The 17,864-nt window shown below is 49.0% G+C and overlaps 1 protein-coding gene across 2 annotated transcripts in view; it reads right to left on the minus strand.

The window, feature by feature from the left end:
• The window catches only part of LOC138638943 (oocyte zinc finger protein XlCOF22-like), a 129,352-nt gene that overhangs the window by 36,482 nt on the left and 75,006 nt on the right, over positions 1 to 17,864 (minus strand). For both annotated transcript variants that reach the window (XM_069728700.1, XM_069728701.1), the window contains one exon: positions 15,126 to 15,296. In XM_069728700.1, the coding sequence (XP_069584801.1) occupies positions 15,126 to 15,296 (171 nt within the window). The remainder of the gene's footprint in view (positions 1 to 15,125; positions 15,297 to 17,864) is intronic.

Raw genomic sequence — 17,864 nt, forward strand, 5'->3', positions numbered from 1 at the left:
AGAATCCTCCAGTGTACACTGTATAATCTCCCAGCAGTCTCCTGTCATCACCCAGAATCCTCCAGTGTACACTGTATAATCTCCCAGCAGTCTCCTCTCATCACCCAGAATCCTCCAGTGTATACTGTATAATCTCCCAGCAGTCTCCTCATCACCCAGAATCCTCCAGTGTACACTGTATAATCTCCCAGCAGTCTCCTCTTATCACCCAGAATCCTCCAGTGTATACTGTATAATCTCCCAGCAGTCTCCTCTCATCTCCCAGAATCCTCCAGTGTATACTGTATAATCTCCCAGCAGTCTCCTCTCATCACCCAGAATCCTCCAGTGTATACTGTATAATCTCCCAGCAGCCTCCTCTCATCACCCAGAATCCTCCAGTGTATATTGTATAATCTCCCAGCAGTCTCCTCCCATCACCCAGAATCCTCCAGTGTATACTGTATAATCTCCCAGCAGTCTCCTCTCATCACCCAGAATCCTCCAGTGTACACTGTATAATCTCCCAGCAGTCTCCTCTCATCACCCAGAATCCTCCAGTTTATACTGTATAATCTCCCAGCAGTCTCCTCTCATCACCCAGAATCCTCCAGTGTACACTGTATAATCTCCCAGCAGTCTCATCACCCAGAATCCTCCAGTGTATACTGTACAATCTCCCAGCAGTCTCCACTCATCACCCAGAATCCTCCAGTGTATACTGTATAATCTCCCAGCAGCCTCCTCTCATCACCCAGAATCCTCCAGTGTATACTGTATAATCTCCCAGCAGCCTCCTCTCATCACCCAGAATCCTCCAGTGTATACTGTATAATCTCCCAGCAGTCTCCTCTCATCACCCAGAATCCTTCAGTGTAATCTCCCAGCAGTCTCCTCTCATCACCCAGAATCCTCCAGTGTATACTGTATAATCTCCCAGCAGTCTCCTCTCATCACCCAGAATCCTCCAGTGTATACTGTATAATCTCCCAGCAGTCTCCTCATCACCCAGAATCCTCCAGTGTATACTGTATAATCTCCCAGCAGTCTCCTCTCATCACCCAGAATCCTCCAGTGTATACTGTATAATCTCCCAGCAGTCTCCTCTCATCTCCCAGAATCCTCCAGTGTATACTGTATAATCTCCCAGCAGTCTCCTCTCATCACCCAGAATCCTCCAGTGTACACTGTATAATCTCCCAGCAGTCTCCTCATCACCCAGAATCCTCCAGTGTATACTGTATAATCTCCCAGCAGTCTCCTCTCATCACCCAGAATCCTCCAGTGTACACTGTATAATCTCCCAGCAGTCTCCTCTCATCACCCAGAATCCTCCAGTGTATACTGTATAATCTCCCAGCAGTCTCCTCTCATCACCCAGAATCCTCCAGTGTATACTGTATAATCTCCCAGCAGTCTCCTCTCATCCCCCAGAATCCCCCAGTGTACACTGTATAATCTCCCAGCAGTCTCCTCTCATCACCCAGAATCCTCCAGTGTATCCTGTATAATCTCCCCGGAGTCTCCTCCCATCACCCAGAATCCTCCAGTGTACACTGTATAATCTCCCAGCAGTCTCCTCTCATCACCCAGAATCCTCCAGTGTACACTGTATAATCTCCCAGCAGTCTCCTCTCATCACCCAGAATCCTCCAGTGTATACTGTATAATCTCCCAGCAGTCTCCTCTCCTCACCCAGAATCCTCCAGTGTACACTGTATAATCTCCCAGCAGTCTCCGCTCATCACCCAGAATCCTCCAGTGTATACTGTATAATCTCCCAGCAGTCTCCTCTCATCACCCAGAATCCTCCAGTGTATACTGTATAATCTCCCAGCAGTCTCCTCTCATCACCCAGAATCCTCCAGTGTATACTGTATAATCTCCCAGCAGTCTCCTCTCATCACCCAGAATCCTCCAGTGTACACTGTATAATCTCCCAGCAGTCTCCTCTCATCACCCAGAATCCTCCAGTGTATACTGTATAATCTCCCAGCAGTCACCTCTCATCACCCAGAATCCTCCAGTGTATACTGTATAATCTCCCAGCAGTCTCCTCTCATCACCCAGAATCCTCCAGTGTACACTGTATAATCTCCCAGCAGTCTCCTCTCATCACCCAGAATCCTCCAGTGTACACTGTACAATCTCCCAGCAGTCTCCTCTCATCACCCAGAATCCTCCAGTGTACACTGTATAATCTCCCAGCAGTCTCCTCTCATCACCCAGAATCCTCCAGTGTACACTGTATAATCTCCCAGCAGTCTCCTCTCATCACCCAGAATCCTCCAGTGTATACTGTATAATCTCCCAGCAGTCTCCTCTCATCACCCAGAATCCTCCAGTGTATACTGTATAATCTCCCAGCAGTCTCCTCATCACCCAGAATCCTCCAGTGTATACTGTATAATCTCCCAGCAGTCTCCTCTCTTCACCCAGAATCCTCCAGTGTATACTGTATAATCTCCCAGCAGCCTCCTCTCATCACCCAGAATCCTCCAGTGTACACTGTATAATCTCCCAGCAGTCTCCTCTCATCACCCAGAATCCTCCAGTGTATACTGTATAATCTCCCAGCAGTCTCCTCTCATCACCCAGAATCCTCCAGTGTATACTGTATAATCTCCCAGCAGTCTCCTCTCATCACCCAGAATCCTCCAGTGTATACTGTATAATCTCCCAGCAGTCTCCTCTCATCACCCAGAATCCTCCAGTGTATACTGTATAATCTCCCAGCAGTCTCCACTCATCACCCAGAATCCTCCAGTGTATACTGTACAATCTCCCAGCAGTCTCCACTCATCACCCAGAATCCTCCAGTGTATACTGTACAATCTCCCAGCAGTCTCCACTCATCACCCAGAATCCTCCAGTGTATACTGTATAATCTCCCAGCAGTCTCCACTCATCACCCAGAATCCTCCAGTGTATACTGTACAATCTCCCAGCAGTCTCCACTCATCACCCAGAATCCTCCAGTGTATACTGTACAATCTCCCAGCAGTCTCCACTCATCACCCAGAATCCTCCAGTGTATACTGTACAATCTCCCAGCAGTCTCCACTCATCACCCAGAATCCTCCAGTGTATACTGTATAATCTCCCAGCAGTCTCCTTTCATCACCCAGAATCCTCCAGTGTAATCTCCCAGCAGTCTCCTCTCATCACCCAGAATCCTCCAGTGTATACTGTACAATCTCCCAGCAGTCTCCACTCATCACCCAGAATCCTCCAGTGTATACTGTACAATCTCCCAGCAGTCTCCACTCATCACCCAGAATCCTCCAGTGTATACTGTACAATCTCCCAGCAGTCTCCACTCATCACCCAGAATCCTCCAGTGTATACTGTATAATCTCCCAGCAGTCTCCTTTCATCACCCAGAATCCTCCAGTGTAATCTCCCAGCAGTCTCCTCTCATCACCCAGAATCCTCCAGTGTATACTGTATAATCTCCCAGCAGTCTCCTCTCATCACCCAGAATCCTCCAGTGTATACTGTATAATCTCCCAGCAGTCTCCTCTCATCACCCAGAATCCTCCAGTGTATACTGTATAATCTCCCAGCAGTCTCCTCTCATCACCCAGAATCCTCCAGTGTACACTGTATAATCTCCCAGCAGTCTCCTCTCATCACCCAGAATCCTCCAGTGTACACTGTATAATCTCCCAGCCGTCTCCTCTCACCCAGAATCCTCCAGTGTACACTGTATAATCTCCCAGCAGTCACCTCTCATCACCCAGAATCCTCCAGTGTATACTGTATAATCTCCCAGCAGTCTCCTCTCATCACCCAGAATCCTCCAGTGTACACTGTATAATCTCCCAGCAGTCTCCTCTCATCACCCAGAATCCTCCAGTGTACACTGTATAATCTCCCAGCAGTCTCCTCTCATCACCCAGAATCCTCCAGTGTACACTGTATAATCTCCCAGCCGTCTCCTCTCACCCAGAATCCTCCAGTGTACACTGTATAATCTCCCAGCAGTCTCCTCTCCTCATCACCCAGAATCCTCCAGTGTATACTGTATAATCTCCCAGCAGTCTCCTCTCATCACCCAGAATCCTCCAGTGTATACTGTATAATCTCCCAGCAGTCTCCTCTCATCACCCAGAATCCTCCAGTGTACACTGTATAATCTCCCAGCAGTCTCCTCTCATCACCCAGAATCCTCCAGTTTATACTGTATAATCTCCCAGCAGTCTCCTCTCATCACCCAGAATCCTCCAGTGTATACTGTATAATCTCCCAGCAGTCTCCTCATCACCCAGAATCCTCCAGTGTATACTGTATAATCTCCCAGCAGTCTCCTCTCTTCACCCAGAATCCTCCAGTGTATACTGTATAATCTCCCAGCAGTCTCCTCTCATCACCCAGAATCCTCCAGTGTATACTGTACAATCTCCCAGCAGTCTCCACTCATCACCCAGAATCCTCCAGTGTATACTGTATAATCTCCCAGCAGTCTCATCACCCAGAATCCTCCAGTGTATACTGTACAATCTCCCAGCAGTCTCCACTCATCACCCAGAATCCTCCAGTGTATACTGTATAATCTCCCAGCAGTCTCCTCATCACCCAGAATCCTCCAGTGTATACTGTATAATCTCCCAGCAGTCTCCTCTCTTCACCCAGAATCCTCCAGTGTATACTGTATAATCTCCCAGCAGTCTCCTCTCATCACCCAGAATCCTCCAGTGTATACTGTATAATCTCCCAGCAGCCTCCTCTCATCACCCAGAATCCTCCAGTGTATATTGTATAATCTCCCAGCAGTCTCCTCCCATCACCCAGAATCCTCCAGTGTATACTGTACAATCTCCCAGCAGTCTCCACTCATCACCCAGAATCCTCCAGTGTATACTGTACAATCTCCCAGCAGTCTCCACTCATCACCCAGAATCCTCCAGTGTATACTGTACAATCTCCCAGCAGTCTCCACTCATCACCCAGAATCCTCCAGTGTATACTGTATAATCTCCCAGCAGTCTCCTTTCATCACCCAGAATCCTCCAGTGTAATCTCCCAGCAGTCTCCTCTCATCACCCAGAATCCTCCAGTGTATACTGTATAATCTCCCAGCAGTCTCCTCTCATCACCCAGAATCCTCCAGTGTATACTGTATAATCTCCCAGCAGTCTCCTCATCACCCAGAATCCTCCAGTGTATACTGTATAATCTCCCAGCAGTCTCCTCTCATCACCCAGAATCCTCCAGTGTGCACTGTATAATCTCCCAGCAGTCTCCTCTCATCACCCAGAATCCTCCAGTGTACACTGTATAATCTCCCAGCAGTCTCCTCTCATCACCCAGAATCCTCCAGTGTATACTGTATAATCTCCCAGCCGTCTCCTCTCATCACCCAGAATCCTCCAGTGTACACTGTATAATCTCCCAGCAGTCACCTCTCATCACCCAGAATCCTCCAGTGTATACTGTATAATCTCCCAGCAGTCTCCTCTCATCACCCAGAATCCTCCAGTGTATACTGTATAATCTCCCAGCAGTCTCCTCTCATCACCCAGAATCCTCCAGTGTATACTGTATAATCTCCCAGCAGTCTCCTCTCATCACCCAGAATCCTCCAGTGTATACTGTATAATCTCCCAGCAGTCTCCTCTCATCACCCAGAATCCTCCAGTGTATACTGTATAATCTCCCAGCAGTCTCCTCTCATCACCCAGAATCCTCCAGTGTATACTGTATAATCTCCCAGCAGTCTCCTCTCATCACCCAGAATCCTCCAGTGTACACTGTATAATCTCCCAGCAGTCTCCTCTCATCACCCAGAATCCTCCAGTGTATACTGTATAATCTCCCAGCAGTCTCCTCTCATCACCCAGAATCCTCCAGTGTATACTGTATAATCTCCCAGCAGTCTCCTCTCCTCACCCAGAATCCTCCAGTGTATACTGTATAATCTCCCAGCAGTCTCCTCTCATCACCCAGAATCCTCCAGTGTACACTGTATAATCTCCCAGCAGTCTCCTCTCATCACCCAGAATCCTCCAGTGTATACTGTATAATCTCCCAGCAGTCTCCTCTCATCACCCAGAATCCTCCAGTGTACACTGTATAATCTCCCAGCAGTCTCCTCTCATCACCCAGAATCCTCCAGTGTACACTGTATAATCTCCCAGCAGTCTCCTCATCACCCAGAATCCTCCAGTGTATACTGTATAATCTCCCAGCAGTCTCCTCTCATCACCCAGAATCCTCCAGTGTACACTGTATAATCTCCCAGCAGTCTCCTCTCATCACCCAGAATCCTCCAGTGTATACTGTATAATCTCCCAGCAGTCTCCTCTCATCACCCAGAATCCTCCAGTGTACACTGTATAATCTCCCAGCAGTCTCCTCTCATCACCCAGAATCCTCCAGTGTATACTGTATAATCTCCCAGCAGTCTCCTCTCATCACCCAGAATCCTCCAGTGTATACTGTATAATCTCCCAGCAGTCTCCTCTCATCACCCAGAATCCTCCAGTGTATACTGTATAATCTCCCAGCAGTCTCCTCTCATCACCCAGAATCCTCCAGTGTATACTGTATAATCTCCCAGCAGTCTCCTCTCATCACCCAGAATCCTCCAGTGTGCACTGCAGTGGCGTAGGAAGGGGGGTGCGGGTGGTGCGGGGGGGGGCGGTCCGCCCCGGGCGGCACAATGCAGGGGGCGGCCGGCGCTGCAGAAGAAAAAAAAAAAAAAGACGCCCCTTTAAATCTTCGGGCGGCGCCGTCCGCCGCCACGACCAGGGCCAGCTCCCCCCACCACCGGACCCCGCCCCCCGCTCTATACTCACCTCTCCTGGTTCCTGCGGCGCCGGCAGCTGCAGCGTCCTCTGACTCTGCGACGTCTCAGAGCAGAGGGCGCGATGACGTCACTACTGTGCGCGCCGCTCTGCCTCTCTGTCCTGAGCGTCGCAGAGCCGGAGAGACGCTGACTGCACCGGACCTGCGCTAGGAACGGGAGAGGTGAGGATTTTACTTTTTTTTTTTTTTCTTTATGTCTGACTGTCTGGGGCTGGGGCAATGCTGGACACACTGGGGCAATACTGGAGACCATGGGGCAGATTGCTGGACACACTGGGGCAGTACTGGAGACCATGGGGCAGATTGCTGGACACACTGGGGCAGTACTGGAGACCATGGGGCAGATTGCTGGACACACTGGGGCAATACAGGAGACCATGGGGCAGATTGCTGGACACACTGGGGCAGTACAGGAGACTATGGGGCAGATTGCTGGACACACTGGGGCAATACAGGAGACCATGGGGCAGATTGCTGGACACACTGGGGCAATACATGAGACCATGGGGCAGATTGCTGGACACACTGGGGCAATACAGGAGACCATGGGGCAGATTGCTGGACACACTGGGGCAATACAGGAGACTATGGGGCAGATTGCTGGACACACTGGGGCAATACTGGAGACCATGGGGCAGAATGCTGGACACACTGGGGCAATACAGGAGACCATGTGGCAGAATGCTGGACACACTGGGGCAATACAGGAGACCATGGGGCAGATTGCTGGACACACTGGGGCAATACAGGAGACAATGTGGCAGAATGCTGGACACACTGGGGCAATACAGGAGACCATGGGGCAGATTGCTGGACACACTGGGGCAATACTGGAGACCATGGGGCAGAATGCTGGACACACTGGGGAAATACTGGAGACCATGGGGCAGAATGCTGGACACACTGGGGAAATACTGGAGACCATGGGGCAGATTGCTGGACACACTGGGGCAATACAGGAGACAATGTGGCAGAATGCTGGACACACTGGGGCAATACAGGAGACCATGGGGCAGATTGCTGGATACACCGGGGCAATACTGGAGACCATGGGGCAGAATGCTGGACACACTGGGGCAATACAGGAGACCATGGGGCAGATTGCTGGACACACTGGGGCAATACTGGAGACCCTGGGGCAGATTTCTGGACACATTGAGGCAATGCTGGAGACCCTGGGGCAGACTTCTGGACACACTGGGGCAATGCTGGACACTGGGGCAGATTGCTGGACACACTGGGGGTAATATGCTGGACACACTGGGGCAATGCTGGACACTGGGGGTAATATGCTGGACACACTGGGGCAGATTGCTGGACAACATGGGGGTAATATGCTGGACACACTGGGGGCAGGACTTGAGGCATGGGCAGAATGTAGATACGGGGCATGATTGGAGACACGGGGCAGGATTGGATCATGGGGCAGGACGGATACGATGGAGGCTGATGGGGCAGGATGGGGAGATCATATGGGGTAGAATGGATACTCATGAGGGCAGGATGCGAGAACATATGGCTGGAGCCAGGAATGAGAAACGGGGCCAGGGTGGGGAATATTATTACCATAGGGGCTAATTAAGGGATATTATTACTGCAGTGATGTATTTATTTTATTTTTTGAGTATACTGTTTTAAATGGGGGGGCGGTCCTGTTACTGTGCAGAGTGACACTATATCACCTTTTTTTCTTCATGTGATGTAATGTAGAAGTTGTGAAAAATTAAGTAATGTGTTCTGCAAGCGGAGCTCGAGATAACTGTGTTATTTCCTGCAGAAACGAGTCCTGGCTGGAAGGAATGATGGCGGTCTGTGCTGGCTGAAAGATGAAGGACTTCACCTAGAGACGTCACTGGTGAGTCAGTGTTACCTATACACTGACACTATACACTGTATACTATATAGAGGTCCTGTGTATAATGTCACCAGTGATCTCTGTATTACCTCTACACAGACACTGCATACTAAGTACAGATCTCCTGTGAATACTGGCACTTATGGTGATAGTATTGTGGGGTTTTTTTTATTACTGATCAGTATTGTAGTATTCAGTCACTATGTGGTGGTAATATGTGGTCTGGAAATGGTGTTGTGGTATTTGTCCCTTGTATGTAGTATTATTCGGTCACTATGTGGCCTGGTCATGGTGTGGTGGTATTAAGTCACAGGTGTGGCATGTGGGGGTGACACCATTAGGCCCAGTTTAAGTTCTACAAAACAGGAAAACCGTTTTTGGTAACCTTTGTGTGTATTGAGCCGGGGGGGGGGCGCCAAACTCGGGAACAGCCCCGGGCGGCAAAAGCTCTAGCTACGCCTCTGGTGCACTGTATAATCTCCCAGCAGTCTCCTCTCCGCTCATCACCCAGAATCCTCCAGTGTACACTGTATAATCTCCCAGCAGTCTTCTCTCATCACCCAGAATCCTCCAGTGTATACTGTATAATCTCCCAGCAGTCTCCTCTCATCACCCAGAATCCTCCAGTGTATACTGTATAATCTCCCAGCAGTCTCCACTCATCACCCAGAATCCTCCAGTGTATACTGTATAATTTCCCAGCAGTCTCCTCTCATCACCCAGAATCCTCCAGTGTACACTGTATAATCTCCCAGCAGTCTCCTCTCATCACCCAGAATCCTCCAGTGTATACTGTATAATCTCCCAGCAGTCTCCTCTCATCACCCAGAATCCTCCAGTGTATACTGTATAATCTCCCAGCAGTCTCCTCTCATCACCCAGAATCCTCCAGTGTATACTGTATAATCTCCCAGCAGTCTCCTCTCATCACCCAGAATCCTCCAGTGTATACTGTATAATCTCCCAGCAGTCTCCTCTCATCACCCAGAATCCTCCAGTGTATACTGTATAATCTCCCAGCAGTCTCCTCTCATCACCCAGAATCCTCCAGTGTATACTGTATAATCTCCCAGCAGTCTCCTCTCATCACCCAGAATCCTCCAGTGTATACTGTATAATCTCCCAGCAGTCACCTCTCATCACCCAGAATCCTCCAGTGTACACTGTATAATCTCCCAGCAGTCTCCTCTCATCACCCAGAATCCTCCAGTGTGCACTGTATAATCTCCCAGCAGTCTCCTCTCCGCTCATCACCCAGAATCCTCCAGTGTATACTGTATAATCTCCCAGCAGCCTCCTCTCATCACCCAGAATCCTCCAGTGTATACTGTATAATCTCCCAGCAGTCTCCTCTCATCACCCAGAATCCTCCAGTGTATACTGTATAATCTCCCAGCAGTCTCCTCTCATCACCCAGAATCCTCCAGTGTATACTGTATAATCTCCCAGCAGTCTCCTCTCATCACCCAGAATCCTCCAGTACATACTGTATAATCTCCCAGCAGTCTCCTCTCATCACCCAGAATCCTCCAGTGTATACTGTATAATCTCCCAGCAGTCTCCTCTCATCACCCAGAATCCTCCAGTGTACACTGTATAATCTCCCAGCAGTCTCATCTCACCACCCAGAATCCTCCAGTGTATACTGTATAATCTCCCAGCAGTCTCCTCTCATCACCCAGAATCCTCCAGTGTATACTGTATAATCTCCCAGCAGTCTCCTCTCATCACCCAGAATCCTCCAGTGTATACTGTATAATCTCCCAGCAGTCTCCTCTCACCACCCAGAATCCTCCAGTGTATACTGTATAATCTCCCAGCAGTCTCCTCTCATCACCCAGAATCCTCCAGTGTATACTGTATAATCTCCCAGCAGTCTCCTCTCATCACCCAGAATCCTCCAGTGTATACTGTATAATCTCCCAGAAGTCTCCTCTCACCACCCAGAATCCTCCAGTGTATACTGTATAATCTCCCAGCAGTCTCCTCTCATCACCCAGAATCCTCCAGTGTATACTGTATAATCTCCCAGCAGTCTCCTCTCATCACCCAGAATCCTCCAGTGTATACTGTACAATCTCCCAGAAGTCTCCTCTCACCACCCAGAATCCTCCAGTGTACACTGTATAATCTCCCAGCAGTCTCCTCTCATCACCCAGAATCCTCCAGTGTATACTGTATAATCTCCCAGCAGTCTCCTCCCATCACCCAGAATCCTCCAGTGTATACTGTATAATCTCCCAGAAGTCTCCTCTCATCACCCAGAATCCTCCAGTGTACACTGTATAATCTCCCAGCAGTCTCCTCTCATCACCCAGAATCCTCCAGTGTACACTGTATAATCTCCCAGAAGTCTCCTCTCATCACCCACAATCCTCCAGTGTAAACTGTATAATCTCCCAGAAGTCTCCTCTCACCACCCAGAATCCTCCAGTGTACACTGTATAATCTCCCAGCAGTCTCCTCTCATCACCCAGAATCCTCCAGTGTATACTGTATAATCTCCCAGCAGTCTCCTCCCATCACCCAGAATCCTCCAGTGTATACTGTATAATCTCCCAGCAGTCTCCTCTCATCACCCAGAATCCTCCAGTGTACACTGTATAATCTCCCAGCAGTCTCCTCTCATCACCCAGAATCCTCCAGTGTACACTGTTATCTCCCAGCAGTCTCCTCATCACCCAGAATCCTCCAGTGTACACTGTATAATCTCCCAGCAGTCTCTTCTCATCACCCAGAATCCTCCAGTGTATACTGTATAATCTCCCAGCAGTCTCCTCTCATCACCCAGAACCCTCCAGTGTATACTGTATAATCTCCCAGCTGTCTCCTCCCATCACCCAGAATCCTCCAGTGTATACTGTATAATCTCCCAGCAGCCTCCTCTCATCACCCAGAATCCTCCAGTGTATACTGTATAATCTCCCAGCAGTCTCCTCATCACCCAGAATCCTCCAGTGTACACTGTATAATCTCCCAGCAGTCTCTTCTCATCACCCAGAATCCTCCAGTGTACACTGTATAATCTCCCAGCAGTCTCCTCTCATCACCCAGAATCCTCCAGTGTACACTGTATAATCTCCCAGCAGTCTCCTCTCATCACCCAGAATCCTCCAGTGTACACTGTATAATCTCCCAGCAGTCTCCTCATCACCCAGAATCCTCCAGTGTATACTGTATAATCTCCCAGAAGTCTCCTCTCATCACCCAGAATCCTCCAGTGTATACTGTATAATCTCCCAGCAGTCTCCTCTCATTACCCAGACTCCTACAGTGTACACTGTATAATCTCCCAGCAGTCTCCTCTCATCACCCAGAATCCTCCAGTGTACACTGTATAATCTCCCAGCAGTCTCCTCTCATCACCCAGAATCCTCCAGTGTATACTGTATAATCTCCCAGCAGTCTCCTCTCATCACCCAGAATCCTCCAGTGTATACTGTATAATCTCCCAGCAGTCTCCTCTCATCACCCAGAATCCTCCAGTGTATACTGTATAATCTCCCAGCAGTCTCCTCTCATCACCCAGAATCCTCCAGTGTATACTGTATAATCTCCCAGCAGTCTCCTCATCACCCAGAATCCTCCAGTGTACACTGCATTATCTCCCAGCAGTCTCCTCTCATCACCCAGAATCCTCCAGTGTATACTGTATAATCTTCCAGCAGTCTCCTCTCCTCCCATCACCCAGAATCCTCCAGTGTATACTGTATAATCTCCCAGCAGTCTCCTCTCATCACCCAGAATCCTTCAGTGTATACTGTATAATCTCCCAGCAGTCTCCTCTCATCACCCAGAATCCTCCAGTGTATACTGTATAATCTCCCAGCAGTCTCCTCTCATCACCCAGAATCCTCCAGTGTATACTGTATAATCTCCCAGCAGTCTCCTCTCATCACCCAGAATCCTCCAGTGTATACTGTATAATCTCCCAGCAGTCTCCTCTCATCACCCAGAATCCTCCAGTGTACACTGTATAATCTACCAGCAGTCTCCTCTCATCACCCAGAATCCTCCAGTGTATACTGTATAATCTCCCAGCAGTCTCCTCTCATCACCCAGAATCCTCCAGTGTATACTGTATAATCTTCCAGCAGTCTCCTCTCCTCACCCAGAATCCTCCAGTGTATACTGTATAATCTCCCAGCAGTCTCCTCTCATCACCCAGAATCCTCCAGTGTACACTGCATTATCTCCCAGCAGTCTCCTCTCATCACCCAGAATCCTCCAGTGTATACTGTATAATCTTCCAGCAGTCTCCTCTCCTCCCATCACCCAGAATCCTCCAGTGTATACTGTATAATCTCCCAGCAGTCTCCTCTCATCACCCAGAATCCTCCAGTGTATACTGTATAATCTCCCAGCAGTCTCCTCTCATCACCCAGAATCCTCCAGTGTACACTGTATAATCTCCCAGCAGTCTTCTCTCATCACCCAGAATCCTCCAGTGTATACTGTATAATCTCCCAGCAGTCTCCTCTCATCACCCAGAATCCTCCAGTGTACACTGTATAATCTCCCAGCAGTCTCCTCTCATCACCCAGAATCCTCCAGTGTATACTGTATAATCTCCCAGCAGTCTCCTCTCATCACCCAGAATCCTCCAGTGTATACTGTATAATCTCCCAGCAGTCTCCTCTCATCACCCAGAATCCTCCAGTGTATACTGTATAATCTCCCAGCAGTCTCCTCTCATCACCCAGAATCCTCCAGTGTACACTGTATAATCTCCCAGCAGTCTCCTCTCATCACCCAGAATCCTCCAGTGTATACTGTATAATCTCCCAGCAGTCTCCTCTCATCACCCAGAATCCTCCAGTGTATACTGTATAATCTCCCAGCAGTCTCCTCTCATCACCCAGAATCCTCCAGTGTATACTGTATAATCTCCCAGCAGTCTCCTCTCATCACCCAGAATCCTCCAGTGTACACTGTATAATCTCCCAGCAGTCTCCTCTCATCACCCAGAATCCTCCAGTGTACACTGTATAATCTCCCAGCAGTCTCCTCTCCGCTCATCACCCAGAATCCTCCCGGGTAATCTCCCAGCAGTCTCCTCTCATCACCCAGAATCCTCCAGTGTATACTGTATAATCTCCCAGCAGTCTCCTCTCATCACCCAGAATCCTCCAGTGTATACTGTATAATCTCCCAGCAGTCTCCTCTCATCACCCAGAATCCTCCAGCGTATACTGTATAATCTCCCAGCAGTCTCCTCTCATCACCCAGAATCCTCCAGTGTATACTGTATAATCTCCCAGCAGTCTCCTCTCATCACCCAGAATCCTCCAGTGTACACTGTATAATCTCCCAGCAGTCTCCTCTCATTACCCAGACTCCTACAGTGTACACTGTATAATCTCCCAGCAGTCTCCTCTCATCACCCAGAATCCTCCAGTGTATACTGTATAATCTCCCCGCAGTCTCCTCTCATCACCCAGAATCCTCCAGTGTATACTGTATAATCTCCCAGCAGTCTCCTCTCATCACCCAGAATCCTCCAGTGTACACTGTATAATCTCCCAGCAGTCTCTTCCTATCACCCAGAATCCTCCAGTGTATACTGTATAATCTCCCAGCAGTCTCCTCTCATCACCCAGAATCCTCCAGTGTACACTGTATAATCTCCCAGCAGTCTCCTCTCATCACCCAGAATCCTCCAGTGTATACTGTATAATCTCCCAGCAGTCTCCTCTCATCACCCAGAATCCTCAAGTGTATACTGTATAATCTCCCAGCAGTCTCCTCATCACCCAGAATCCTCCAGTGTACACTGTATAATCTCCCAGCAGTCTCCTCTCATCACCCAGAATCCTCCAGTGTACACTGTATAATCTCCCAGCAGTCTCCTCTCATCACCCAGAATCCTCCAGTGTACACTGTATAATCTCCCAGCAGTCTCCTCTCATCACCCAGAATCCTCCAGTGTATACTGTATAATCTCCCAGCAGTCTCCTCTCATCACCCAGAATCCTCCAGTGTATACTGTATAATCTCCCAGCAGTCTCCTCTCATCACCCAGAATCCTCCAGTGTATAATGTATAATCTCCCAGCAGTCTCCTCTCATCACCCAGAATCCTCCAGTGTATACTGTATAATCTCCCAGCAGTCTCCTCTCATCACCCAGAATCCTCCAGTGTACACTGTATAATCTCCCAGCAGTCTCCTCTCATCACCCAGAATCCTCCAGTGTACACTGTATAATCTCCCAGCAGTCTCCTCTCATCACCCAGAATCCTCCAGTGTAAACTGTATAATCTCCCAGCAGTCTCCTCTCATCACCCAGAATCCTCCAGTGTACACTGTATAATCTCCCAGCAGTCTCCTCTCATCACCCAGAATCCTCCAGTGTACACTGTATAATCTCCCAGCAGTCTCCTCTCATCACCCAGAATCCTCCAGTGTACACTGTATAATCTCCCAGCAGTCTCCTCTCCGCTCATCACCCAGAATCCTCCCGGGTAATCTCCCAGCAGTCACCTCTCCAGTCAGCAGCTCAGTGATCTTGCTGGTGAGTTCTAGGATCTTCGTCTCCGGTGTTGGGGAGTGCGGAGATTCTGTAATAAGTTTCTGGCTCCGCCCTCCGGACCCGTAGAGATGGATGTTAGGAGTCACACAATCACCTGATGTCTTCCGCACTATCGTGTAATCCTGTGTATGGAGAGACAGATTTTCAGCACAAGCCCCTGTGTCACTTTTATAACTATATCGGACTCTGTGTGCTTCTCTTCAGTGCTCGGAGGGGCTGACTAAGCCCCAATGTCCAGCACGATTGAGTAGAAAAGTAAAAAAATTAAATTAAAATTCAGAGAATCAAGATATGATGTGAAGTCAGAGCACTGCCTGCAGATGTTTAATGAATGCGCTTACACTTCACAATATTGCAGCAGGACTTCCAGGGACAATGTGTCGTGTCCAGTCCATCAAGCTAGGAGGACCCTCGGCTACTCCTGTCCCCAGATTCCCTCTGATGGTACAGACTCTGGGGTCTTGTACTTCGCTATGCTACTCTATGCACATTTATGCGTTTCCTCCCCCACCCAGGGAGGTATGGGGAAGAAGTGTATAGAATAAAACAAACCTGACAGACAGGGGAAAACAGACAGGGATAAAAGAAAACCATAATCATACAAATAAACTCTCAAAATTAATGAGTCAGAATCAAGGCAGGAGAGGGTGGGACAAACCAAAGGGGAAAAGGATTAGGAGAAACATACAAACCAAATCAAAGAAATCTCTTGAAAACAACTCCCTCTGCCTGTTCCGAACTCTGAACTCTCCGCTAACATCCCCACCATCATAATGGGTGACTTTAATATCCCTACTGACACCCGCCAGCCAGCAGCCTCCAAGCTCCTGGCCCTTACCTCATCCTTTGGACTTACTCAGTGGTCCTCCTCAGCCACCCACACAGACGAACATATACTAGACCTCATCTTCACCTGCCTCTGTTCCTTAACTAATCGCACAACCTCTCCCTTCCCCCATCTGACCACCATCTACTCACCTTCTCATCCTTGTCCTCCTCACCCGCCCTCCATGCCCAGCCACTACCACATCCTCGCAGAAACCTCGCACACCTAGACATTCAGGCTCTCTTCTACCCCTGTCCACCATATCTCCACTCCACGACATGGACAGCCCACCGCTTTCTATAACTCCACCCCCAGATCAGCCATAGACTCAGTCGCTCCTCTCACACATGGCAAAGTGTGACAAATCAATAGGCAACCCTGGTATAACAATCTCACCAAAAAACTTCGACAAGCATCCAGGGTCACGAAGCGGTGTTGGAAGAAATCACGGCTGCCAGACAGCTTCACTGCTTTCAAACAAGCTACACTTGCCTTCAAATTAGCCCTCACCTTTGCTAAACAGACCTATTTCACAAACCTTGTATCTTCATTATCCTACAACCAAAAACAACTGTTCAGCACATTAAACTCTCTCCTCCGCCCACCACAGCCACCTCCAACTCCTCATCTCTTCCGAGGACTTTACCTAGGGTTGAGCGACTTAGTTTTTTAGGGTCGAGTCGGGTTTCGCGAAAACTCGACTATCTCAAAAGTCGAGTCGAGTGAAATCGGCCGATTATCGCGAAAAGTCGGGGATCGACCGAAACACGAAACCCTATGCAAGTCAATGGGGAAGCATAGTCGGCAGTGAGTGGAGGACAGGAAATCATGTACAGAGCCCATTTTAATGGCAAAACCATCCATTTTTGTTACTGAAGCTTGTCAATCTTAATTTACCTTACAATAATAGTTAGGCATTTGAAATTGGGGGTCCTTTGGCTAAAGTTGTGGGGGGTATGGTTAGTTCAAGTATTTAGTGGGCCCAAGAAACGTGGACCACATCACGGCAGTGGAGCAGGGAGAGGTAAGTATTTCAACTTTGCAAGTGCTGTGATCCTGAGCAAGCAGGGGGGCCCACTTGTTCGCATTGGCACTGGCACAGGGCCCCTCAAAGTACGGGGGGGTGTTTGCACGGCGGGGGCGCCTCCCACCGGCAGCTACACTTTTGTGTACTATGAGGGGCCCTGTACCAGTGACGTCGCCAACGATTATTCCCCCCCACCTGATGAAGGAACCTGCACTTTTATCTGCACCTTCCTCTTTGTCCCCGTGTAAGGTGTATGGTATGCGGGAAGGGGGACCTGACTTTCAGCAAGGTCACAATCTTGCAGTGTAGCGTGCACGGGGAATGTTGCATGTTGCATTATGGGTCAATGTACCAGCAGACTCATCTATCACTGGCTGGGCAATGGGCAGGATGAGGGGGAAACAGATATGGGCCCAAAGAATAAAGTGGGCTAAATGCAGTTCAAAATTGGTAACAGGACTAACCAGGCGGCATTGCTTTGTTCAGTGGAGGACAACTGGAATGAGAGGCTGACACAGTGAGTAGGCCCAAATCAGTAAGTAGGCTAAATGCAGTTCAAAATTGGTAACAGTAGTAAACAGGCGGCACTGCTTTGTTCAGTGGAGGAGAACAGCAAGGAGCGGCAGACACCGTTAGTAGGCCCCAACCAAACTAGTAGGCCAAATGCAGTGTAATCTAAAAACTACTTAATGAAAAGCCTGAAGATCGAAGCTCAGGAAAGGAAACCAGGAGAAAACCTTGGAGCGGCAGACACAGTTAGTAGGCCCCAACCCAACTAGTAGGCCAAATGCAGTTGTTACAGAACCCCCAGCACCAAGAATATGTTATGCAGTATAT

The sequence above is a fragment of the Ranitomeya imitator genome, chromosome 5 (assembly GCF_032444005.1).
Source record: "Ranitomeya imitator isolate aRanImi1 chromosome 5, aRanImi1.pri, whole genome shotgun sequence".
Lineage (NCBI taxonomy): Eukaryota > Metazoa > Chordata > Amphibia > Anura > Dendrobatidae > Ranitomeya > Ranitomeya imitator.